The 27,207-nt window shown below is 37.2% G+C and overlaps 1 protein-coding gene across 1 annotated transcript in view; it reads left to right on the top strand.

Moving 5' to 3' along the window:
- Nucleotides 1-538: 538 nt before the first annotated feature.
- Nucleotides 539-27,207, top strand: part of Ccnb3 (cyclin B3) — a 50,848-nt gene continuing 24,179 nt past the window's right edge. The window contains exons 1-4 of the mRNA XM_047536393.1: nt 539-584; nt 1,898-2,009; nt 3,757-3,843; nt 23,415-23,545. Coding sequence (XP_047392349.1) covers nt 1,914-2,009; nt 3,757-3,843; nt 23,415-23,545 — 314 coding nt within the window. The 5' untranslated portion in view covers nt 539-584; nt 1,898-1,913. The remainder of the gene's footprint in view (nt 585-1,897; nt 2,010-3,756; nt 3,844-23,414; nt 23,546-27,207) is intronic.

Raw genomic sequence — 27,207 nt, forward strand, 5'->3', positions numbered from 1 at the left:
CTTTTTACTTTTTTGGAATGTTTTTAGTGTGATCTGAGTGACTTTATGTTATTTTACAAAGAGCCCCTTTCTTAGGTTTCCTCTCAAGTTACAGTCTTATCTGCTTCCTTTCCTAACCAGCTTGACCCTCACCTAGCTTATCAACTTCATTCTAACCAGTCCCCAACATATCCTTTTTTTTCCTATGTATTTATTTAGGTACTGGGGATTGAATTTAGGTCTTGCACATGTTAGGCAGGTACTCTACCACTGAGCTATATGCACAAGTCCCCCTCCCCAAACATATTCTTTATACTCCATACTCTAGACAACTGGGATGTCCCTGAACTCTGCATATTTATCAGCTCTGCTGGAATTGGGCTTTCTTTGCCTGTAAATCTACTTGGGAACCTCTTTGTCATTTAAGTCCAGATCAACTGTTATCTCCTCCATGAAGCCTTCCTTCACACCCTGACTTAGTACTGTCTTAGTTCAGGCTGCTATAACAAAATGCTATAGACTGGACAACTTCAACAGAAAACATTTTATCACAGTTCTAGAGGCTGGAAAGTACAAGATCAAGGCACTGGCAGATTTGGAGTCTGGTGAGGATCCATTTTCTGGTTCATAGGTGGTCATCTTTTGTTGTATTTGCATATGGAGAAAGGGGCAAGCGATATGAGCATTAATCCTATTCATGAGGGCTCTGCCCTTATCAACTAGCCCCCTACAGGTTCCATCTAATAACATCAAATGGGGGGTTAGAATATCAACATATGAATTTTTTTGAGGGGGCAAACATTCAGTCCATAAGAAGTATCTACCTTTATTGGATCATTTGCCACATTTTTATGTTAATGTTAGAGTTTTGCATGTAAATACCTCTAGGATAAATCACACAATTTGTTTCTGTTTGTATCTCTTTCCAATAACTACTGTTACATAGTGGTAAGTTTGTTGCATTGCCTTTGGGGGTTTTTCTTATGGAAGTTTGTTCTTTGTTAAATGAACTTTGAAATCGAATGTGGGTGGAATTACAAGGACATTTGTATCTGAAAATAAATTGCCTCTTATATATCCAAACAATGATTGCTTATTAATAATGTATTTACTTATTAGGGGCACACACACACACACACACACACACACACACACATTCTAATTAATGAGGACTCATAAACTAAAGAACCTTTAAGAATATAAAGTGGGGTCCCCTACTGAGATAGGCAAAGATAGGACTCTCCTGTGGGTTATAATAACTGTTAAATTCTTATGAAAAATGATTTTCAATAATTTCATTCCTTCTATCTCATCTTTTGAATTTTTTCTTGCCAGGTATCTAGGATTGGCTAAGAGTTTCTTCTGATTAAATGCAGCCTTTGAAGACAGTGTGGTCTATCATGTATAATGTGTGTGGTCATTGGCTTGTCTTCTCTATTAAACCATTATAATTGCTGTGTTCAGGACTCCTTGCCTTTTAGAGAACATTAACTCTGTCAGTTTGTCTCCAGACCATATGAGCTATTTTGGACTTGATTGTTTTCAACCCCAAACTCTTATAATTGTTCACAAGCCTATATGAGGGGTTAAGTCACACTCTTGAGTACCTACAGAGGATGGAAGACATTATGCTGGGCTTTTTATATAGAATATCTCATTTAATTTGAACAGCACCTTTTAGAGGTAGGCATACTTATTTTCATTTTATAGATGAGGTCGCCGAAGCCCAGGGAGTTTTAAGTCACTTGTCCAAGCTTAATTGGATTCAAACCAAGATTTAATCCCAGATCTGCCCACTTCAAAGTATGTTTTCTCCTGGCAATTCTATGGAGAGACAGGTTTTTTTTTAAAGAGTCTCCAGAGAATTCTGTGATGTTTCTGGTGAATGATGTTTTAAAGAATCCCTTTCTGATTGCAGCCCTGCCTTAGACAAGATGCCACTGCCACTACTACCCCAAAGCTCCAAACCTGAAACGAAGAAATTTCAGTCTGGAAAAATTGTACCCTGTGATCATGACCACTCCAACAAGGTTAGAACAAGTCATGTTTTTTTTTTTTTTCTGAATAGGGTTTCACATAGTTTTTGTGTTGACTCAGTACCTATCCTCACTCCTGAATTGTTTAGAATATGTCTGATTAATCTGAGAAAGTGGTGAGGGGTGGCAGCCCTTAAAGTTGGATAATACCAGCAAGTTAGAACTTGGGGAGAAAGTACTTTCCCATAAATGTATAATTCACATGAAGTTCTACCTCCACAATTTTCAAAACCAAACACTATTCATTTCTCATTAATGATCCTGTCTGTATTCTTTCTTTGAGAAGTTCCAAGCAACTTGCCCAGAGACTGTACATCCTGGAAAAAGTATGAAGATTATATCAGTAAATGCGTAACCATGCTTTTTATAGATACAGGTTGAGTATTACATTTGAAGAATATGGGTACAGTTTAACTCTGATGTTTTGACCTTGAGGATAGTCTGACATTGTTATTCTGACCCTGGTATGTTCCATGTTGAACATCACACATATATTAATCAGAATTATACTGACACTGATGAACTGTCATCAAGAGAGTATTTCCTAGAACAAATATAATTAGGCCAATTTAATTTTTTTGATTGTTTTTCTCTCAGTGCAGATAAACATTTGCTAATCATGTTCACCTTATTTAAATGGTTTTCACGGAGGGGTCAGGTTTTTCCACTTAAAGTTATCAGGAAAGATTTGATATATTGGTCAAGCTTTTGTCTATATCCATTTTTCTTATTAGATAGCTGCCATTTTAAGTTTTCTTTTGTGGCAGTTATTTCTCCAAACCCAACTTTCCTAGAGCACATTTTCCAAATCTAAGTTTTATTAGGTTCAGTTTCTACTGTTGGACTGATTTTTTTTATACCAGTAATATTAAGTAGGAATTGGAAAGTAGCCTGACAGTTTTTTTCTCAACTAATTTGTGAGAAAATAATATTTTATTTTTTGCTAATAATTTCTACTAAGATTATCATGAACAAAACAAAAGATTAATAGTTTACTTATTTCTCAGCTTAATCAGTTAGAAAACAGAAGTAATTTTTCTCAGCTTTTCAAGGAGTGTTACATTGTGCTGGAATAGCTTATTGTATCATGAATCCAATTCTTTGTATTTCTGATCATTTACTGTGCCATGTACTAATAGTTACTGGCATACCTGGGGAAGAGAGCAAATGGTCAGATCCTGGTGTCCTGTTTCACATTGTAAGAATTCTCTGATATAGGTATAAGGTAGGATTGTTCTCAGAATTTCATAAGGGAAATCTGAGACCTAGGAGACTTTCACTAAATAAAAGCTGTTAAGTAATAGAGCCCTGCAGTATGCCTTGCCCTAACTTCTAACCTCATAGAGATATTACTCATTTCAGAGTGGGTTAAGTCTTGCATAGATACACAATACCTAGGAATAAAACCCCCTCTACTCTAGAATATTCACCCTTCCTCTTCTTCCTCATCCTTCCCTTATATTCACTAACACTAATTCTGAGAATTACTAATTCTGAGAGTTATACTGAAGGTCACCTTGTCTCTTCACAGTCTTGTCCCCATTTGCAGTGACAATCACCTTCTGGGATTCTATTACCATCTCTGAGGACTGAAATATTCATTTGTTGTAGTTTATGTGACTTATTATATGTATCCCTAGTTACTTGGAAATTCTGGAGTTTTCCTAAGCCCTGAAGATGACCCAAAGTTCCTGGAGGGACTGTTCACAATTGGATATATAATTTATCTCTTATTTTTCAGAAGGGAGAGAATCACCAAGCAAAAATATCTCCATTTTCACCTCAAGGGATGGTCAAAAAGAGATCAGCTTTTGAAGATATTACCAATGTGAGTATGCTAGTTCAATTCTTTGCTGTGATTTTTGCACAAGCCTTAGATAACCTCTTCTCTGAAGTATCTTTTCAGTTACTGGACCCTGACCCTCTCTGGAATGTTAAGAGCAGGTTTTATTTGGAATCAGTGACCCTATTTTACATACTGCATGGGCTTTTCTACTGACACATACCATTTGGGTTAATTGGTTCCCTGGAAGTAGCAGTTAGCATGATTAGCAGATATGAAATTATGGATCACTATGAGAACAATGGAATATCATATTTTCCTCAAGTCCAGAGGTGGCTCAGCTGTCTGCCTAGGCTTTGAAGATAAGTATTTTGGTGGAATCATTGTAGTCTATGGCAATATATATCAATTCAAGTACTGTGGGTATTTTGGGCAGGACAGTTTTTCTGTTGTGCAGAAAAACTAGTTTTTTATTTTGTGTTTTTCTATCTACACAATAGGACAGACCTCGGCCACCATATCTGTCTCCCAGATATTAAATTCCATCATCATCCCAATCATAGTGACAATCAAAAATACTTTCCGAATCCACAGAACCATTGAGAACCATGGGTCAAAGGTTTGGTCTTCAACTATGAAGATCTAGAAACTCAATTTTGAATAGAATTATTGAGTATACCTCCAAGTCACTGGCCTTCTGATATTATTAAGGTACCAGCAAAAATGAGAATTAATAAAATATTGCTAGTTGAATATAGAGTCAGGACAAATGATAGTCTTTGGCCTTAGAAAATAGCAATAACTGAGTGCTTACTATGTGCTTGCTAGGCATTAGTCTAAGCACATTTTCCTATATCAACTCACTTAATTTGTATAACCCTATGAGGCAGATACTGTAATTATCTCTGTTTTACAGATGAGGACTTTCCCTTTATTGACATTGAAGTCTTATTTCATCTAGGCTACAGAGAAAACTGGTGAAGTATTCTTGCCTCTTACAATAGAGTATTTCTGCGGCTGCCAAAATACTTGTATCTACTAGGTAATTCTTTAACCCACTAGGCAAGATTGGATAAGCTTTAACAAGGTTCTCTTCTTTGGATCCCTGCTCTTCAGAAGTAGTATAACCATCTTTCTAGTAATGCAGTGTCTTTTCTCTGCAGATTCCAGCATGTATGTTAACTTTCTATGTAATTTCAGATTTACTATCAGTTGGTTTAAAGAACTCCCTTACACACAAACACCTGTAAGTTTAGGTTCTTTTCCTGGCTTATATAACCATGAATCTAGAAAGTTGGCTAAAATAAAGTAGCCACCAAAGCAGGAACAGATGCAGTCCATCTTTGTGTAATTTTCATTTACCTCCAGAGTCTGTGGTGGGAATGTAGTGGAACTGTGCAAGGTATCTTTGTCAATTTAGGCTACTATAACAAAATACCTCAAGCTGGGTAACCTATAAACAACAGAAACTTATTGGTCTGTTTTACAGACTGGGAAATCAAAAATCAAGGTGCTGGTGGATTTGGTATGTGGTGAAGTATCCATTCTTCATGATTGATATTTTCTAGCTGTGTCCTCACATGGCAGTGGGACAATTGAGCTTCCTTAGGCCTCTTTTATAAGGATATTAATCCCATTCATGAGGGTTCTCCTCTCATGACTTAATCACTGTCCTAAAGGCCCCATCTCCTAATATTACAACATTGGGGATTATGTTGCAACATATGAGTTGAGGTATAAACATAAATATTTAGATCATAGTAGTCTCAAAGCATGTAAGAAACCAACATTCTTACCAAGTCTCAGTCCTTTTTCTCATGAGGTTTTTTTCTCCATTCAGAATTAACAGGCACAAATGAATCGTACCAATAATAGAAAATCCATGCAGATATCCAGGACCTTCCTAGTTCTTCAACCAAGTTCAGTATCTGTTCAGCCACATCCTCATAGGGGGACAGAGAATGGGGTACAGGGGATCCCAAAGCAGTCTGTAGCTTTCCAGAAACTTAGAAAGACCATTTCTCTTTTGTGTTAAAGTTCTAAAGATCATTTTGGTCACCTTGAATGGTCTTTGGTGCTTTCCATAGAAAGTTCCACCAATATAATATACCTAAGCTATTCCTAGGATCTAGAGTCTATAGATGACTGAACTTAGACCTATTTGATGTTTGAGGGCTCCTTATTCTGTGAATTTTAGGGATTCCCTATGTGATGATTTGTTTCTTTCTTTCAATATTACTAGATCTCCATGTCCCTATCTCTGTCATATTCTTGTCATTTGCTACAGTGAGTTCCTGACCTGACAGATAGAATTGATCTGTCTTAATTACTTAATAAACTGAGTTTTTCTTTCCATCTCCTTTATCATTTCTAGGGGGAAGAATTTTTGACATTAGAGCTGGTGCTAAGCCAGTAGACAAGGAGATAGGGATTGTACCTTTAAACCATTTGCTTAGATGGTTTTGTGACAATAGGATTTTCATTTCTATTCTCCTGTTTCATATTATGAGGAATTACAGGTAAAGGTCCCCTTAAGCTTACGTCTTAAAATAGCAGTGTTTTGAATCTGCACATATGGCAAATAAAAGGTTTCACCTTGAAGGTTGAGGTCTGCACCTCTCTTCTGCCAAGAATGCACCTATTTTCCCATTCTGAATCTTGACTGCACATATGAATTGTTTGTAAAACTTTGGGTGAAGTTAAATGAAAACCTTACCAAGCTCTTTGAGAAGCCAGAGGTGAATAACTTGAAGTATTAAGAAAGAAATTCCTACTGGTTTGTAGTTGCTTATTAGGATCTGATGATACACAGGCACTCTTTTTCTACCCTTCATTTGAAATTAAGTTCAAATTTACAGTGTTGTAGAAAGAAAAAATAGTGCAAGAAACACCCCTGTACACCCCTATACATACATCATACGCCCTTTATCCCTAATTACTTAAGTGTTTATTTCCTAAGAATAGGTAAATTGTCTTATATAGCCACAGAACAGTTACCAATTCATGTTGATAATTTTTTATCATATACAGTATATATTGAATAACAATATAGTTATACATTTACATTGATACAGCACTTTAAAAATATTTTTTAGATGTTGATGGACCTTTATTTTATTCATTTATTTATATGTGATGCTGAGAATCAAACTCAGTGCCTCACACATGCTAGGAAAGTGCTCTACCACTGAGCTACAAACCCAGCCCGATACAGCACTTTTTTTTTATTGTAAACAAATGAAATACATGTTGTTTCTCTGTACATGGAGGAAAGGCGTACCATTTGTGTAATCATAAATTTACATAGGGTAATGTTGTTTGATTCGTTCTGTAATTTTTCCCTTCCCCGCACCCCTCCCACCCCTCTTTTCCCTCTATACAGTCCTTCCTTCCTCCATTCTTGCCCCCGTCCCTAACCCTAACCCTAACCCTAACACTAACCCCTCCCACCCCCCCATTATGTGTCATCATCCACTTATCAGCGAGATCATTCATCCTTTGATTTTTTGAGATTGGCTTATCTCACTTAGCATGATATTCTCCAATTTCATCCATTTGCCTGCAAATGCCATAATTTTATCATTCTTTATGGCTGAGTACTATATATATATATATATCTATATATATATATGGGCATCTAGGTTGGTTCCACAATCTGGCTATTGTGAATTGAGCAGCTATGAACATTGATGTGGCTGTATCTCTGTAGTATGCTGATTTTAAGTCCTTTGGGTATAGGCCAAGGAGTGGGATAGCTGGGTCAAATGGTGGTTCCATTCCAAGCTTTCTGAGGAATCTCCACACTGCTTTCCAGAGTGGCTGCACTAATTTGCAACCCCACCAGCAATGTATGAGTGTCCCTTTCTCCCCACATTGCCATTCTAATTGGGGCGAGATGGAATTTTACGGTGGTTTTGATTTGCATTTCTCTTATTACTAGAGATGTGGAACATTTTTTCATATCTGTTGATTGCTTGGACATCTTCTTCTGTGAAGTGTCTGTTCATTTCCTTAGCCCATTTGTCGATTGGGTTATTTGTATTCTTGGTGTAGAGTTTTTTGAGTTCTTTATAGATTCTGGAGATTAGTGCTCTATCTGAAGTATGAATGGCAAAGATTTTCTCCCACTCTGTAGGCTCTTTCTTCGCATTGCTGATACTTTCCATTCCTGAGAGAAAGCTTTTTAGTTTGAATCTATCCCAGTTGTTGATTCTTGCTTTTATTTCTTGTGCTATGGGAGTCCTGTTGAGGAAGTCTGGTCCTAAGCCGACATGTTGAAGATCTGGACCTAATTTTTCTTCTATAAGATGCAGGGTCTCTGGTCTGATTCCGAGGTCCTTAATCCATTTTGAGTTTAGTTTCGTGCACAGTGGGAGATATGGGTTTAGTTTCATTCTGTTACATATGAATTTCCAATTTTCCCAGCACCATTTGTCAAAGACGCTATCTTTTCTCCATTGCATATTTTTGGCACCATTTGTATGAGAAAATTGTATTTATTTGGGTTTGTGTCCATGTCCTCTATTCTGTAACATTGATCTACCTGTCTATTTTGGTACCAATACCGTGCCGTTTTTGTTACTATTGCTTTGTAGTATAGTTGAAGTTCTGGTATTGCGATACCCCCAGCTTCATTTCTCCTGTGAAGGGTTGCTTTAGCTATTCTGGGTTTCTTATTCTTGCAGATGAATTTCATGATTGCTTGCTCTATTTCTGTAAGGTACATCATTGGGATTTTAATTGGAATTGCATTGAATCTGTATAGCACTAAGTAGTATGGCTATTTTGACAATATTAATTCTGCCTATCCAAGAACATGGGAGACCTTTCCATCTTCTAAGATTTTCTTTAAATTCTTTCTTTAGTGTTCTGTAGTTCTCATTGTAGAGGTCTTTCACCTCTTTTGTTAGATTGATTCCCAAGTATTTTATTTTTTTCAAAGCTATTGTGAATGGGGTAGTTTTCCTAATTTCTCTTTCTGAAGATTCATCACTTATGTATAAAAATGCATTAGATTTATGAGCATTGATCTTATATTGGGCTACTTTACTGAATTCACTTATGAGTTCTAAAAGTTTTCTTGTGGAAATTCCTGGTTCCTCTAAGTATATAATCATATCATCAGCAAATAGGGATAGTTTGAGTTCTTCTTTTCCTATTCATATCCCTTTAATTTCTTTGGTCTGTCTAATTGCTCTGGCTAGAGTTTCAAGGACGATATTGAATAGAAGTGGTAAAAGGGGGCATCCCTGCCTTGTTCCAGTTTTTAGGGGGAATGCTTTCAGTTTTTCACCATTTAGAATGATATTAGCCATGGGCTTAGCATAGATGGCCTTTGCAATATTAAGGAATGTTCCCACTATCCCTAATTTTTCTAGTGTTTTCAGCATGAAGGGATGCTGTATTTTATCAAATGCTTTTCCTGCATCTATTGAAATAATGATGTGATTCTTGACTTTAAGTCTGTTGATATGGTGAATGACATTTATTGATTTCCTGATGTTGAACCAACTTGCATCTCTGGGATGAAACACACTTGATCATGGTGCACTATCTTTTTAATATGTTTTTGTATGCGATTTGCTAAAATTTTGTTGAGAATTTTTGCATCGATGTTCATTAAGGATATTGGTCTGAAATTTTCTTTCCTTGGTATGTCTCTGTCTGGTTTAGGTATCAGGGTAATATTGGCTTCATAGAATGAGTTTGGGAGGGTTCCCTCCTCTTCTATTTCATGGAATACTTTGAGAAGTATTGGAATGAGCTTTTCTTTAAAGGTTTTGTAGAACTCGGCTGAGAACCCATCTGGTCCCGGACTTTTCTTTGTTGGTAGGCTTTTGATGACTTCTTCTATTTCATTACTTGAAATTGGTCTATTTTAATTGTATATGTCCTCCTCGTTCAGATTAGGCAATTAATATGTCTCTAGAAACCTATTGATGTCTTTTGAATTTTCTATTTTTTTGGAGTATAGATTTTCAAAATAGCTTCTAATTATGTTTTGTATTTCAATTGTGTCTGTTGTGATATTTCCTTATTCATTCCAAATTATAGTGATTTGGGTTTTCTCTCGTCTTCTCTTTGTTAGTGTGGCTAAGGGTTTATCAATTTTGTTTATTTTTTCAAAGAACCAACTGTTTATTTTGTCAATTTTTTGTATTGTTTCTTTTGTTTCAATTTAGTTGATTTCAGCTCTGAGTTTAACTATTTCCTGTCTTCTACTACTTTTGGTGTTGGTCTGTTCTTCTTTTTCTAGGGCTTTAAGCTGTAGTGATAGGTCGTTTATTTGTTGAGTTTTACTTCTTTAATTGGATGCGCTCCATGAAATAAATTTTTCTCTCAGTACTGCTTTCATAGTGTCCCAGAGATTTTGATATGATGTTTCTTTGTTCTCATTTACCTCTAAGAATTTTTTAATTTCCTTCCTAGTATCTTCTGTTATCCATTCATCATATAATAGCATATTGTTTAATCTCCAGGTGTTGGAGTAGTTTCTGTTTTTTACTCTTTCATTTATTTCTAATTTCAATCCCTTGTGATCTGATAGAATACAAGGTAGTGCCTCTATCTTCTTGTATTTGCTAACATTAGCTTTGTGGCATAATATGTGGTCTATTTTAGAGAAGGATCCATGTGCTGTTGAGAAGAAAATATATTCGCTCTTGGTTGGATGGTATAGTGTATAAATATCCATTAAGTGTAAATTATTGATTGTGTTATTGAGATCTATGGTTTCTTTGTTCAATTTTTGTTTGGAAGATCTATCCAGTGGTGAGAGAGGCATGTTAAAATCACGGTGTATTATTGTGTTATGGTCTCTTTGGTTTCTGAAATTCAGAAGGATTTGTTTGACATACATGGATGAGCCACTCTTTGGGGCATAGATATTTATGATTGTTATGTTTTGCTGATATATGCTTCCCTTAAGCAGTATGAAATAAGTATGAAATATCCTTCTTTATCCCTTCTGACTAACTTTCGCTTGAAGTCCACATTCTCTGAAATGAGGATGGATACCCCATCTTTTTTGCTGAGTCCATGTGCATGGTATGTTTTTCCCCATCCTTTCACCTTTAGTATATGGTATCTCTTTCTATGAGGCGAGTTTCTTGCAGGCATTAATCCAATCTGCCAGTCTATGTCTTTTTTTTTTATTGTATACCAATGGGATACATGTTGTTTCTCTGTTTGTACATGGAGTCAAGGCATACAGTTTGTGTAATCATAAATTTACATAGGGCAATGATGTTTGATTCATTAGTTTTTTCCCTTCCCCCCACACCTCCCACTACTCTTTTCCCTCTATACAGTCCTTCTTTCCTCCATTCTTACAACTCTCCTTATCCCTAACCCTAAATCTAACCCTAACCCTAACACTAAACCCTGCCACCCCCCATTATATATCCTCAACAGCTTATCAGCGAGATCATTCATCCTTTAGTTTTTTGAGATTGGCTTATCTCACTTAGCATGATATTCTCCAATTTCATCCATTTGCCTGTAAATGCCATAATTTTATCATTCTTCATGGCGGAGTAATATTCCATTGTATATATATGCCACAGTCTCTTTATCCATTCATCAACTGAAGGGCATCTAGGTTGGTTCCACATCTGGCTATGGTGAATTGAGCAGCAATGAACATTGATGTGGCTGTATCTCTGTAGTATGCTGATTTTAAGTCCTTTGGGTATAGGCCAAGGAGTGGGATAGCTGGGTCAAATGGTGGTTCCATTCCAAGCTTTCTGAGGAATCTCCACACTGCTTTCCAGAGTGGCTGCACTAATTTGCAACCCCACCAGCAATGTATGAGTGTTCCTTTTTCACCACATCCTCGCCAACACCTATTGTTGCTTGTGTTCTTGATAATCACCATTCTAATTGGGGTGAAATGAAATCTTAGGGTAGTTTTGATTTGCATTTCTCTTATTACTAGAGATGTTGAACATTTTTTCATATCTGTTGATTGCTTGTACATCTTCTTCTGTGAAGTGTCTGTTGATTTCCTTAGCCCATTTGTTGATTGGATTATTTGTATTCTTGGTGTAGAGTTTTTTGAGTTCTTTATAGATTCTGGAAATTAGAGCTCTATCTGAAGTATGAGTGGCAAAGATATTCTCCCACTCTGTAGTCTTTCTCTTCACATTACTGATAGTTTCCTTTGCTGAGAGTAAGCTTTTTAGTTTGAATCTATCCCAGTTGTTGATTCTTGCTTTTATTTCTTGTGCTATGGGAGTCCTGTTAAGGAAGTCTGATCCTAAGTCAACGAGTTGAAGATTTGGACCTACATTTTCTTCTATAAGATGCAGGGTCTCTGGTCTGATTGTGAGGTCCTTGATCCATTTTGAGTTGAGTTTTGTGTAGGGTGAGAGATAAGGGTTTAATTTCATTCTGTTGCATATGGTTTTCCAGTTTTCCCAGCACCGTTTGTTGAAGAGGTTATCTTTTCTCCATTGCATATTTTTGGCCCCTTTGTCTAGTATGAAAAAATTGTATTTAATTTGGTTTTGTGTCCATGTCCTGTATTCTGTACCATTGATCTACCTGTCTATTTTGGTACCAATACCATGCCGTTTTTGTTACTATTGCTTTGTAATAAAGTTGAAGATCTGGTATTGCGATACCCCCTGCTTCGCTCCTTCTACTGAGGATTGCTTGAGCTATTCTGGATTTTTATTCTTCCAAATGAATTTCATAATTGCTTGCTCTATTTCTGTAAGGTACATCATTGGGATTTTTTTTTTCATTGTATACAAATGGGATACATGTTGTTTCTCTATTTGTACATAGAGTCAAGGCATACCATTTGTGTAATCATACGTTTACATAGGGCAATGATGTTTATTTTTTTTCCCCTTCCCCCCACCCCTCCCACCCCTCTTTTCCCTCTATACAGTCCTTCTTTCCTTCATTCTTACCGCTCTCCTTATCCCTAACCCTAAACCTAACCCTAAACCTAATGCTAACCCCTCCCACCCCCCATTATATGTCCTCATCCGCTTATCAGCGAGATCATTCGTCCTTTAGTTTTTTGAGATTGGCTTATCTCACTTAGCATGATATTCTCCAATTTCATCCATTTGCCAAATGCCATAATTTTATCATTCTTCATTGCGGAGTAATATTCTGTTGTATAAATATGCCACAGTTTCTTTATCCATTCATCAACTGAAGGGCATCTAGGTTGGTTCCACAATCTGGCTATGGTGAATTGAGCAGCAATGAACATTGATGTGGCTGTATCTCTGTAGTATGCTGATTTTAAGTCCTTTGGGTATAGGCCAAGGAGTGGGATAGCTGGGTCAAATGGTGGTTTCATTCCAAGCTTTCTGAGGAATCTCCACACTGCTTTCCAGAGTGGCTGCACTAATTTGCAACCCCACCAGCAATGTATGAGTGTTCCTTTTTCACCACATCCTCGCCAACACCTATTGTTGCTTGTATTCTTGATAATCGCCATTCTAATTGGGGTGAGATGAAATCTTAGGGTAGTTTTGATTTGCATTTCCCTTATTACTAGGGATGTTGAACATTTCTTCATATATCTGTTGATTACTTGTACATCTTCTTCTATGAAGTGTCTGTTGATTTCCTTAGACCATTTGTTGATTGGATTATTTGTATTCTTGGTGTAGAGTTTTTTGAGTTCTTTATAGATTCTGGAAATTAGTGCTCTATCTGAGGTATGGTTGGCAAAGATATTCTCCCACTCTGTAGGCTCTCTCTTCACATTTCTGATAGTTTCCTTTGCTGAAAGTAAGCTTTTTAGTTTGAATCTATCCCAGTTGTTGATTCTTGCTTTTATTTCTTGTGCTATGGGAGTCCTGTTAAGGAAGTCTGATACTAAGCCAACAAGTTGAGGATTTGGACCTACTTTTTCTTCTATAAGATGCAGGGTCTCTGATCTGATTCCGAGGTCCTTGATCCATTTTGATTTGCGTTTTGTGTAGGGTAAGAGATAGGGGTTTAATTTCATTCTGTTGCATATGGTTTTCCAGTTTTCCCAGCACAATTTGTTGAAGAGGCTATCTTTCCTCCATTGCATATTTTTGGAACCTTTGTCTAGTATGAGAAAATTGTATTTATTTGGGTTTGTGTCCATGTCCTCTATTCTGTACTATTGATCTACCTGTCTATTTTGGTACCAATACCATGCCGTTTTTGTTACTATTGCTTTGTAATAAAGTTGAAGATCTGGTATTGCAATACCCCCTGCTTCTCTCTTGCTACTGAGGATTGCTTTAGCTATTCTAGGTTTTTTATTCTTCCAGATGAATTTCATAATTGCTTGCTCTATTTCTGCAAAGTACATCATTGGGATTTTAATTGGAATTGCATTGAATCTGTATAGCACTTTAGGTAGTATAGCCATTTTGAATATTAATTCTGCCTATCCAGGAACATGGGAGATCTTTCCATCTTCTAAGGTTTTCTTTAATTTCTTTCTTTAGTGTTCTGTAGTTCTCATTGTAGAGGTCTTTCACCTCTTTTGTGAGATTGATTCCCAAGTATTTTATTTTTTTCAATGCTATTGTGAATGGGGTAGTTTTCCTAATTTCTCTTTCTGAAGATTCATCACTTATGTACAAAAATGCATTGGATTTATGAGCATTGATCTTGTAACCTGCTACTTTACTGAATTCACTTATGAGTTCAAAAAGTTTTCTGGTGGAATTTCCAGGTACCTCTAAATATGTAATCATGTCATCAGCAAACAGGGATAGTTTGAGTTCTTCTTTTCCAATTCGTATCCCTTTAATTTCTTTGGTTTGTCTAATTGCTCTGGCTAGAGTCTCAAAGACATTGTTGACTAGAAGTTGTGAATGAGGGCATCCCTGCCTTGTTCCAGTTTTTAGGGGAAATGCTTTCAGTTTTTCACCATTTAGAATATTATGGGCCATGGGCTTAGCGTAGATGGCCTTTATAATGTTAAGGAATGTTCCCACTACCCCAATTTTTTCTAGCGTTTTGAGCATGAAGGGATGCTGTATTTTATCGAATGTTTTTCTTTGTCTATTGAAATAATCAAGTGATTCTTAACTTTAAGTCTGTTGATATGGTGAATGACATTTATTGATTTCCAGATGTTGATCCAACCTTGCATCCCTGGGATAAAACCCACTTGATCGTGGTGCACTATCTTTTTAATATGTTTTTGTATGCGATTTGCTAAAATTTTGTTGAGAATTTTTGCATCGATATTCATTAAGGATATTGGTCTGAAATTTTCTTTCCTTGATGTGTCTCTGTCTGGTTTAGGTATCAGGGTGATATTGGCTTCATAGTACGAGTTTGGGAGAGTTCCCTCCTCTTCTATTTCATGGAGTACTTTGAGGAGTATTGGAATGAGCTCTTCTTTAAAGATTTTTTAGAACTCGGCTGAGAACCCATCTGGTCCTGGACTTTTCTTTGTTGGTAGGCTTTTGATGACCTCTTCTATTTCATTGCTTGAAATTGGTTTATTTAAGTTGTGTATATCCTCCTCGTTCAGTTTAGGCAATTCATTTGTCTCTAGAAACCTGTTGATGTCTTCCAGGTTTTCTGTTTTGTGGGAGTATAGATTTTCAAAATAGCTTCTAATTATGTTTTGTATTTCACTCTTGTCTGTTGTGATATTTCTTTGTTCCTTCCGAATTTTAGTAATTTGAGTTTTCTCCCTCTTTCTCTTTGTTAATGTGGCTAAGGGTTTATCAATTTTGTTTATTTTTTCAACGAACGAACTATTTATTTCGTTAATTTTTCAGATTGTTTCTTTTGTTTCAATTTTGTTGATTTTGGCTCTGATTTTAACTATTTCCTGTCTTCTACTACTTTTAGTGTTTGTCTGCTCTTCTTTTTCTTGGGCTTTGAGCTGTAGTGTTAAGTCATTTATTTGTTGATTTTACTTCTTTTGTTGAATGCGCCCCATGAAATAAATCTTCCTCTAAGTACTGCTTTCATAGTGTCCCAGAGATTTTGATATGATGTGTCTTTCTTCTCATTTACTTCTAAGAATTTTTTTATTTCCCTCCTGATGTCTTCTGTTATCCATTCATCATATAATAGTGTATTATTTAGTCTCCAGGTATTGGAGAAGTTTCTGTTTTTTATTCTGTCATTTATTTCTAATTTCAATCCATTATGATCTGATAGAGTACAAGGTAGTATCTCTATCTTCTTGTATTTGCTAACAGTAGCTTTGTGGCATAAAATATGGTCTATTTTAGAGAAGGATCCATGTGCTGTTCAGAAGAAAGTGTATTCGTTCTTTGTTGGATGGTATATTCTATATATGTCTGTTAAGTCTAAATTGTTGATTGTGTTATTGAGATCTATGGTTTCTTTATTCAATTTCTGTTTGGAAGATCTATCCAGTGGTGAGAGAGGTGTGTTAAAATCGCCTAGTATTATTGTGTTGTGGTCTATTTGATTTCTGGAACTGAGAAGGATTTGTTTGATGTACGTGGATGAGCCAATGTTAGGGGCCTAGATATTTATGATTGTTATGTCTTGCTGATTTATTCTTCCCGTAAGCAACATGTAATGTCCTTCTTTATCCCTTTTGACTAGTTTTGGCTTGACGTCCACATTATGTGAAATGAGGATGGATACTCCAGCTTTTTTGCTGTGTCCATGTGCATGGTATGTTTTTTCCCCATCCTTTCACCTTTAGTCTGTGGGTATCTCTTTCTATGAGATGAGTCTCTTGCAGGCAGCATATTTTTGGATTTTTCTTTTTCATCCAATCTGCCAGTGTATGTCTTTTGATTGATGAGTTCAGGCCATTAACATTCAGGGTTATTATTGTGATATGATTTGTATTCCCAGTCATTTGACTCATTTTTTTTAACATGATTTGGTTTCTCCTTTATTTGGCTATTCCTTTAGGCTAGTTCCTCCTGTTGCTGATTTGCATCTTTGTTTTTCATCTCTTCCTCATGGAATATTTTGCTGAGAATGTTCTGTAATTCCGGCTTTCTTTTTGTAATTTCCTTTAGCTTTTGTTTATCATGGAAGGATCTTATTTCATCATCAAATCTGAAAGTAAGTTTTGCTGGGTATAAGATTCGTGGTTGGCATTCGTTTTCTTTCAGGGCTTGGTAAATGTTGTTCCAGGCCCTTCTATCTTTTAGGGTCTGGATTGAAAAATCTGCTGATATTCTTATTGGTTTCCCTCTGAATGTAATTTGATTCTTTTCTCTCACGGCCTTTAAAATTCTGTCTTTAGTTTGTATGTTAGGTATCTTCATAATAATGTGCCTTGGTGTGGGTCTGTTGTAATTTTGTATATTTGGAGTTCTATAAGCCTCTTGTACTTGGTTTTCCATTTCATTCTTCAGATTTGGGAAATTTTCTGATATTATTTCATTGAATAGATTGTTCATTCCTTTGGTTTGTTTCTCTAAGCCTTCCTCAATCCCAGTAATTCTTAAATTTGGCCTTTTCATGATATCCCATAATTCTTATAGATTCTGTTCATGATTTGTTACCATCTTCTCTGTTTGGCCAACTTTGTTTTCAACATTAAATATTTTGTCTTCAATGTCTGAGGTTCTGTCTTCCAGGTGTTCTATCCTATTGGTTATGCTTTCTATGGAGTTTTTAACTTGGTTTATTGTTTCCTTCATTTCAAGGATTTCTCTTTGGTTTTTTTTCAGTATCTCTAACTCTTTATTGAAATGATCTCTTGCTTCCCGTGTTTGGTCTTTTAACTATTGATTAGTGCGATCATTTATTGCTTGCATTTGCTCTTTCATCTCCTCCTTCAGTGCCTGCATTTGCTCTTTCATCTCCTCATTTACTTCCCTGATTGTTTTAATTATGTACATTCTGAACTCCCTTTCTTACATTTCTTCTGCTGTGCTGTCATTGCGTTTCATTGATATAGTATCTAGGTTTGTTTGGGACATTTTCTTACCTTGTTTTCTCATATTGGTCAGATATCAGTGGGACCCTGAGATATTGCAGATTTCCTCTATTGTCTTATAGTGTCCCTGTAGATTTCCAGTGTATCACCTCCCAGCCTTCAGTAGCCTGATGTCTTGGAGGAACTTGATAATGCAGTGCTTCCGAAGAAGGCTGCCCCTAGCCCACTACTATCTAGGGCTTGGAGCTGGCTCTGTGCAGAAAGGCTCTTACTGGGGGGGCCTGCACCGCGTGGCTGGCCGTGTGGGAGGAGCCCACCGCTGGAGTGTGAAAGGCTACCTAGGGAAGACTCTAGCTGCCCTGCCCTGCTCTGATAAGCCACCCCTATCTGTGCCTGCCGCCCAGGCCGAGCTTCACCCAGTGTGGGAGACTCACCCCGTGGCTCTATTTTAGTCCGAGTCTCTCAATGCCTCCCCTTCTTGAATCCTGGGTTCTGGAGCAACTGGAGATGCAGTCACCCTCTAGTCCGCCATCTTGTATTGCCAGTCTATGTCTTTTGATTGATGAGTTCAGGCCATTAATATTTAGGGTTATTATTGAGATATGATTTGTATTCCCTATCATTTGGCTCATTTTTTTATTTTTTTATTTTTTTGACACGACTTGGTTCCTCCTTTATTTGACAATTCCTTTAGGATTGCTGATTTGCTTCTTTGTTTTTCATCTCTTCCTCATGGAATATTTTACTGAGAATGTTCTGTAATGCTGGCTTTCTTTTTGTAATATCTTTTAGTCTTTGTTTATCATGGAAGGATTTTATTTCATCGTCAATTTTGAAAGTAAGTTTTGCTGGTTATAAGATTCTTGGTTGGCATCCATTTTCTTTCAGAGCTTGAAAAATGTTGTTCCAGGCCCTTCTAACTTTTAGGGTCTGGATTGAAAAATCTGCTGATGTCCATATTGGTTTCCCCCTGAATGTAATTTGATTCTTTTCTCTCACGGCCTTTAAAATTCTGTCTTTATTTTGTATGTTAGGTATCTTCATAATAATGTGCCTTGGTGTGGGTCTGTTGTAATTTTGTATATTTGGAGTCCTATAAGCCTCTTGTACTTGGTTTTCCATTTCGTTCTTCAGATTTGGGAAATTTTCTGATATTATTTCATTGAATAGATTGTTCATTCCTTTGGTTTGTTTCTCTAAGCCTTCCTCAATCCCAGTAATTCTTAAATTTGGCCTTTTCATGATATCTCATAGTTCTTGTAGATTCTGTTCATGATTTCTTACCGTCTTCTCTGTTTGGTCAACTTTGTTTTCAATATTAAATATTTTTTCTCCAATATCTGAGGTTCTGTCTTCCAGGTGTTCTATCCTCTTGGTTATGCTTTCTATGGAGTTCTTAATTTGGTTTATTGTTTCCTTCATTTCAAGGATTTCTCTTTGTTTTTTTTCAATATCTCTAACTCTTTATTGAAATGATCTTTTACTTCCTGTATTTGCTCTTTTAACTGTCGATTGGTGCTATCATTCAATGCATGCATTTGCTCTTTCATCTTATCATTCAATGCCTGCATTTGCTCTTTCATCTCATCATTTGCTTCCCTGATCATTTTAATTATGTACATTCTGAACTACCTTTCTGTCATTTCTTCTGCCATGCTGTCATTGGATTTTATTGATGTAACTTCTAGATTTGTTAGGGGCATTTTCTTCCCTTGTTTTCTCGTATTGTTCAGGTATCAGTGGACCACTGAGATATTGCAGATTTCCTCTATTGACTTATAATGTCCCTGAAGATTTCTAGTATATCTCCTCTTAGTCTTCAGTAGCCTGAAGTCTTGGAGGAAGTTGATAATGTGGTGTTCCACAAGGAAGCTGCCTCTCTAGGGGTGGTGGCCTTCAGGTGGGGTATATTCCCTGCTAGTGGGCAGAGGTGCCTCCACTTGTTGACCAGTGGTCATCCAAAGGGGAACTAGGCTGCGGGCTGAGGCAAGGCCTGTTTGGGTCTGTGTCTCTGTTTTTACCATCCTTGTGGGAATACCTCACCCGGCGGGGAAGACTCACCTGGTGGGGAGGACTCGCTGGTCAGTTCCCCTCCTAGAGGTTCCCCTCAATCCACAACTACCTCCTGGGCTGGTCAGCCTTCCTGTGCAACGTTCCCCGGGGCCCGGACCTACCTCCTGGGCCTGGGAGCCTCACCCTTCACAGATGAGTCTCTGTAGGCTGTCCCTCCTCAAAGAAGCTGCCCGCAGTCCTGGAAACTTCGCTTCGCCCCTCAGCTTGTCTCTGTGTGGCTCTTCCTCCAAGAAGCAGCCTAGGTCCTGGGACCCTGCTCTGCACCTAATCGCCTGGCTATGCGGCCCCTCCTCTGAGCAGCCACCTGGAGCCCTGTACATTCATTCGCTCTGAGTCCATGTGACCCGCCGTGCACCTCCTCTTCCTCCAGGCAGCCGCCCAGAGTTCTAGTGCTGGAGTTCCGGTGCGGTCGCCAGGAGTCCAAGCAACTCACTGGGCACCTCCTCCTCCCTACAGCCGCCCGTAGCCCTGGTACAGTCAGTCTGAGTCCAAGTGACCCACCACGCTCCTCCTCCCGCTCCTCCTCCTCCTCCTCCGGGCAGCCCCTGGTGTTTAGGAGCGGTCGCTCTGAGTCCAAACAACTCGCCGCGCAGCTCCTCCTCTGGGCAGCTGCCCGGAGCCCTGGTGGGTTGCTCCGAGTCCAAGCGTCTTGCTGAGCGGTCTCCTCTACGATGCTCCCAGTTGTCCTAGTTCACCGCTCCAGCGGGGGGAGGGGTGTCTCGTTGGGCAACTCTACTTCACAAAGTTCCCTGCGTTCCGGGACTACTGCCCCATCCGGGACACCTCCCCAACCGGAGAGACTCACCCGGAGGCTTTGAGTTGGTTCCAGCTCTCTCAATATCTCCTCTTCTTGAATCCTGAGTCCTGGAGCAACATGAAATGCAGCCACCCTCTAGTCCGCCATCTTGAAAAATCCCGATACAGCACTTTTATGTAATCAGTCATGCATATTCCAGTTTTGTCAGTTGGCCAATAATTGTCCTTTATGACATTTTCCCCCTCCAGTAAAGGATTGAGTCTAGGATCACATAATGCATTTACTTACTTTGTGTTTAACCTCTTATCTGGAACATTTCCATAAACTTTGTCTCTAATGATATTACCACTTATGAAGGATACAGTCGCACACAACTCCCCCTCTTTAAAAAAAAAAAAAAAGTCCTTATTTTGTATTTGTCTGATTTTTTTTCTTGTGATTAGATTAATGTTATACATTCTTGGTTAAAATGTTGTGCAGGTGGTGCACTATCCTTGTAGGATCAAACTTGAAGACACATGCTGCCTACTGGCCTCTCATTGATAATGCTGTTTATTTATTTTTGTGGTACTGGGAATTGAAACCAGTGGTAGTCTACCATTGAGCTACATCCCAAGCCCTTTTTATTTTTATTTGAGATAGGGACTCTCTACATTTCTCAGGCTGACCTCAAACTTGCAATCCCCCTGCCTTATCCCTCTGAGTAGCTGCAATTATAGGCATGTGCTACTGTGACCAGCTGGTAAATGTTATTTTCATCACCTGGTTAAGCTGTTGCCTGATTTCTCCCCTGCATAATTATTGTTTATTTTTTTCATCTTGCAACTAATAAGTAGTCTGTAGGACATATTCTTAAGAGCTTGCAAATAATCTGCTCTTCATCAAAATGTCCCCTAGGTGGGACAGCATCCATTGATGATTTCTGCCTAAATTAGTCTTTATTATGATTTTTTCTAACTCTAGCACTCTCTCCTCATTTACCAGTCTTTCCCTGGCATTCTCCTACAAGCTTGAGCCTTCCCTTCTTCCCTATAATTATTGGTATGGGTTCATCAATTCCTGTTGTATTTAGTGGTTCATTGTTCGCTATTATAGTTTATTTTAGTGCTCAAATTATCCCAGGTTTGTCCACTAAGAGTTCCTGCAATATTACTGTGTCCTTGTGCCATGCTTTCAGTATTTTTTGAGCATTTTATTTCTAACATAAAAAAATATCCAGGCTCATCTTATGCCAGCTGTGTCCCCAGCTTTATAGCAAACCATTCTTCCTAAGAGTTCTGGTTTCTCTCAGTGGAAGTGATATTAGATACCAAGGTCTCAGTACTAGGTGTGTTACTGGGGTATTTGCTTTTTCTGCTCTTCTAGAAGATAGAGGTAAGAAATTTCTGTACATGTGCTATGGTTTGGATATGTGGTGTCTCCCAAAAGCTCATGTGTGAGACAATGCAAGAAAGTTTATAGGTAAAATGATTAGGTTATGAGAACTTTGACTTAATCAGTGCATTAATCCATTAATATGGGTTAACTGGGCAGTAACTGTAGGCAAGAAGGGTATAGCTGGGGGAGGTAGGTCACTGGGGGCATGTCTTTGGCATTTATATTTTGTCCATGCCTTTGGGGTTTATTTTTTGTCCCTGGTGAGCAGAGCTCTCTCTCTGCTTCCTGATTGTCATATCCTGTGCTGCTTTCCTCCTCCACACCCTTCTGCCATGGTGTTCTGCCTCACCTTGGACCCAGAGCAACAAACTTCTATGGAGTGAGACCTCTGGAAATGTGAGACCTAAATGAACTTTGCCTTCTCTTTGTTATTGATGTTTGTTATTAATGCCAGGTCTTTTGGTCACAGAGGTGGAAAAACTGACTAAAACAACACAAAAACCCACACATATGTGTACTTAGGCATACATATATCTATATACACAGATGTAAACCTATATACAGATACACACACATACCTATTTTGAGAATTCATGAATTTTCACAGCTCCAATTCTAATGCACAGATTCTTTCTTGTATTCCCTGATTCATATTTATATATTCCTTCTTCTACTGTAAACCTGGGTTTCTAAGAATATCAACCTGATTAGTCAATATTATAATATAATCAAGAGTTTCAAAATTATTTCATTTATACCCCTATGATAAAATGACCCCACTAAAAATTTTCAGATTTATTTGTTATATCCATTCCCCACAAACCAATCTTGATTAAGAATGTATACTTTGAGGGTAAATAGTTCAATACTGTGTTTATAAGATACTTGGATTGGTTGTTTGTTGTCTTATCTTTGGTTTTCTTTTTTCCTTTAATGTGATTATAATATTTATTCAAATTAGGTTCATTTGTTTCATTTAAAACTATAATTTTTAAATTTATTTTTCCTGACATTATTGACAATTCCATAATTTTTCCTATTGTTTAATAGATTTTGTCAGGATTAGAATCTGATCAAACTCCTGAGAGTCCCATGTTAAATAAATGTCACTAAAAGAGACAGAATAGTTTTATCAAAGGTATTATTGTGTTAGAGGTCTATCCCCCAAAATTAGTTGATCTTGGCATATCCAGACAGAAAATCCAGTCATATTCCATTTGAACATCTTTTCAGACCAAAGTGGAATGTGATGTTAACAAAACTTATTTTCAGTTATTTGCCAGTCAATATACCAGGCATGGAGATCAGAATTATATCTCATATCCTTTGGAATAGCAGCACTTAGGGATTCTACTTAGCTAATATATACTAGTACTTTATACTGTTTTTTTTTTTTCTGCTGACTTTCACTGTTATTGGTTGTAAGATATTTGGATTCTCACTCCCGGGAACACACAATTGGTCAGGATGGAGATGTGGGTCCAGACTTTCTTATAAGAATCACATATGGGGTAAGTTGTGGTACTTTTCACTTTCCTTTCTTCTCCTCCCCTTTTTTTGTAGGCTTCTCAAAGTCAACTTGCAAAGTCCAAGAAGGAAGTCAGTAAGGAGATTGTAAAAGATGTTTCCAAGAATATAAACAAGAACAGACGTGCTTATGGATTAGCTAAAAACAAGGAGATAAAAATGAATAGGTAAGAGGGGACTCAGATGGTATTTTTTTTTTGGATGGGAAAAAAGAGTGTGCGACATCCTTTTGTCTTCCCTAAGAATACATTTAGTGAGCCACAGTGGTGACTACCACATTTACCCTGGGTGGTGAGGTGGGCTGAGCTATGGTTGCTGAAGAATTATAGGCTACTTCTCTCTCTTTCATAGTGTGTGAACATATTGAAAGTTGTTATCATTGAGAAATTTGCCAAAAGACCTTATGTTAATCATTTCTCTCTTTTGGTAATTCAGTCCTGATTTGAACTTGTCTGTGCATGGGAGTGTGAAGGCAACTTAACTTTTCAGGGACCCTCAGCATATGACTGATACTTGACCAGTCTGCTTATCCCATCAGAAACTTTGAGTGTAATTTACTCCTTGTTACTTAAGAGAAATTACTATCTCCATACGCCAAATACAGGTATCTTCCAACTGTTACAGATAACTGTTCACATGTTCTTCAAGTAGAGATGAGCATTAACCATCTAAGATGGGAAAATTTTTGCTTCTGGGAAAACTTCTTTGTGGTGCTGGGGATCAAACCCAGGGCCTCATGAATGGTAAGCAAGCACTCTAAAACTGAGCCATATCCCCAGCCCACTCCTGGGAAAACTTTTACTGGAAGAAGACTTAGAAAGTAGAGAATGAGACCTTTCAATATTCTCTCTTTATTCTAATGGGAATTACTTCTTTAGAATTTCTTTTTCCAATCTGCATTTGAATAGATTAGGTAGATGGCTATAGCAGGGCTATGTATAGGTTCCAGTGAGTAAGATAAAAAGGTTGGGATCTGAGTGTGGTGGTGCACATCTGTAATACTGCCACTTGGGAGGCTATAGCAGGAGGATTGCAAGTTCGAGGTCAGTCCCAGAAATTTAGTGAGACCCTAAGCAACTTAGTGAGACCCTGCCTCAAAACAAGAAATAAAAAGGACTTAGAGATATGGCTCAGTAATAAAGCACACTTCTGAGTTCAATCCCCAGTACTCTCCTGACAACAAAAAAGAAAAGATTGGGAACTCCAGAAAATTAACCTGCTGTGTGCATAGAACTCTTTGCTAATTACCCAGCAGAAAGAAATCAAACCAGAAAATTAACATTTATCCCTACTTAGTTTCATGCTGAAATGCAATTCATGGGGTTATATAAATATTTGACCTGATATTGGCACTTAATTGGGTTTTTGATCTATTTTTAGTTAATTTTTGTTGTTATTTTGCATGGAGATATCCAGTTCACCCAGTCCTGAGAAGACTAATCTTTCTCCCCTTGTATTGGCAGACTTGTCAAAAATCAATTCACTATAAATGTAAGGGTTTATATCTGGAGTCTTAAGTCTTATTCCAATGACCTATATGTCTGTCATTACCAATCATTATGCCAGTACCACACTATCTTGATAGTATCTTTGTAGTATGTTTTGAAATTGGGAAGTGTGAATCCCTCGTTATGACTTGGATCTGAAAAGTCCCCCCAGAAGCTTGTGTGTTGAATGCATTATCACCAATGCAACAAGGTTCAGAGGTGGAACTTTTAGGCAATAATTAGGGCTCTGATCTTACCACCGGATTAATCTATTGATAGCTAAATGGACTACTGAGTGGTAACTATAGGCAGGTGGCATGTGGCCTCCTTATCATTTCCCTCATCATATGGGGACACACATTATACCATCATTAACCATGATGTTACCTTTTGTATTTTTTTGTAGATGCCTTTATTAGCTAAAGGAAATTCCTTCCTATTCCTAGTTTGTTGAGTGATTTTTTTTATGAAAGAGTAGGATTTTTATCAAATGATTTTTCTTAATTTATTGATAATGATCAAATTTTTTTCATTCCATTAGTGTATTATAGTACATGAATTGAATTTTGGATGTGAAACTAACCTTGAATTCCTGGGATATAAGTCCTACTTGGTTAGGGTTTCTTAGTACTTTATACATTGCTGGGTTTGGTTTGTTGAGGATATTTGCATCTATAATCACAAGAGGTACTGATCTTTAGTTTTCTTGTGATGTCATTGTGGTTTTGGGTATCAGAATAATACTGGTCTTAAAGAGTGTGACTGGGGTGTGGCTCAGTGGCATAGTACTTGCCTAGCACACATGAGGTACGGGGTTTGATCCTTAGCACCACATAACAAATAAAATAAAGGCATTCTGTTCAAAAAAAAACTAAAAAAAAATTTGAAAGAAAAAAAGAGTGAGTAGGAAACAAATTTTTTAAAAATAAAAACTAAAAGAGTGAATTGAAAACTTTCCTACATTTTCTGTTTCTTGGGAGAGTTCATGAAGAACTGGTATTAATTCTATAAATAGTTTATAGAATTCATCATTGAAACCATCTATGCCTGTACTTGTCTTTGTGGATAGGTTTTTGATTATTAATTCAGGGTCTTTACTTGTTAAAGTTCTATTCAGATTTTTAATTTTCTTCTTTAATGAGATTTTGTAGTTTGCATCTTTCTAGGAATTTGTCCATTTCATCTAAATTATCTAACTTATTGGCATGAAATTATTCATATCATTTCTTTAAGTGTTTTTAAGTGTATGAATTTATCAGATATTCAAAACAAGCCTATGAAGAAGATATTATTATGATCCCCATTTCATAGGTGGAAAAACTGAAGTACAGAGAGTTAAACTTGCCTAGTGTAACCCAGGTAGTAAGTGGAGGAGCCAGGATTGGAATTCAGGCAGTCAATATCCAAACAGAATGGATGTTCTTATTTGTTCTATTTGAAGACTGACTCTAAAAGTTCTCATTAAGAAGGACCTGCAATCTGTCTTGTCAGGTAGAACCTTTGAGACACTTTTATTTAAATTGCTCAATTAACTTTTACAACACAGTAGTTTTTATTATTTCTAGAGCTCTACAGCTATTACCACTATCTGATTTTTGAATTTTTCATTACCCACACACACAAAAAAATCCCATGCCTATTAGGAGTCCTTTTCCTTTTCCAGTCTCCCTCTCCACCTCCCCCTGATCCCAGCCTCAGTAACCATAATCTACTTTTTGTTATTGATATATCTGTTCTGAATGTTTCATATAAGTGGAGTTATATGATATCTAGTCTTTAGAGGCACTTATTTCCCCTGTACAGTGATGATTTTATTTACTTTCAATTATTATTCTTTTCTTATTCTGATTTCTAGTCTTCTAGTTATTTGGTCACACTAGGTTAGTCACTCTAATTGGTCATAAAATGCTATTCAGAACAAAGCTTTGCATCTGACACATGTGACAAATTTCTATTTTGGTCTTTTTTATTACTTTCATTGGAAAAGTGTCATCTGAATAAGCCAAGGTGAAGGGAATGTGATTAGATACCACCAAAATTAATTACAGCCCTGCCTCTCTCATTAACTTTCAAACGATATTAATTTGAGCCTATGTTTTACCAGATGTTTGGTGCTAATAGAGAAAGACAAATAAATGCAGCTGGTGAGGAAGACTGATACATAAGTAGAAAACTCATACAGAGTGATAAGTATTATAACAAAAGTATTTGTAAATAAAAGTAATGAATCATATGTGAGACAGCATAAAATGGATTTCAGGGGAAAGTTGTAGAAAAGTGTAGAGAACTAGGCATAGAAACTGTACAGTATGCTGCTTACTTGATTTGATATGGTTCCCATT

Source organism: Sciurus carolinensis, chromosome X (assembly GCF_902686445.1).
Source record: "Sciurus carolinensis chromosome X, mSciCar1.2, whole genome shotgun sequence".
Classification (NCBI taxonomy): domain Eukaryota; kingdom Metazoa; phylum Chordata; class Mammalia; order Rodentia; family Sciuridae; genus Sciurus; species Sciurus carolinensis.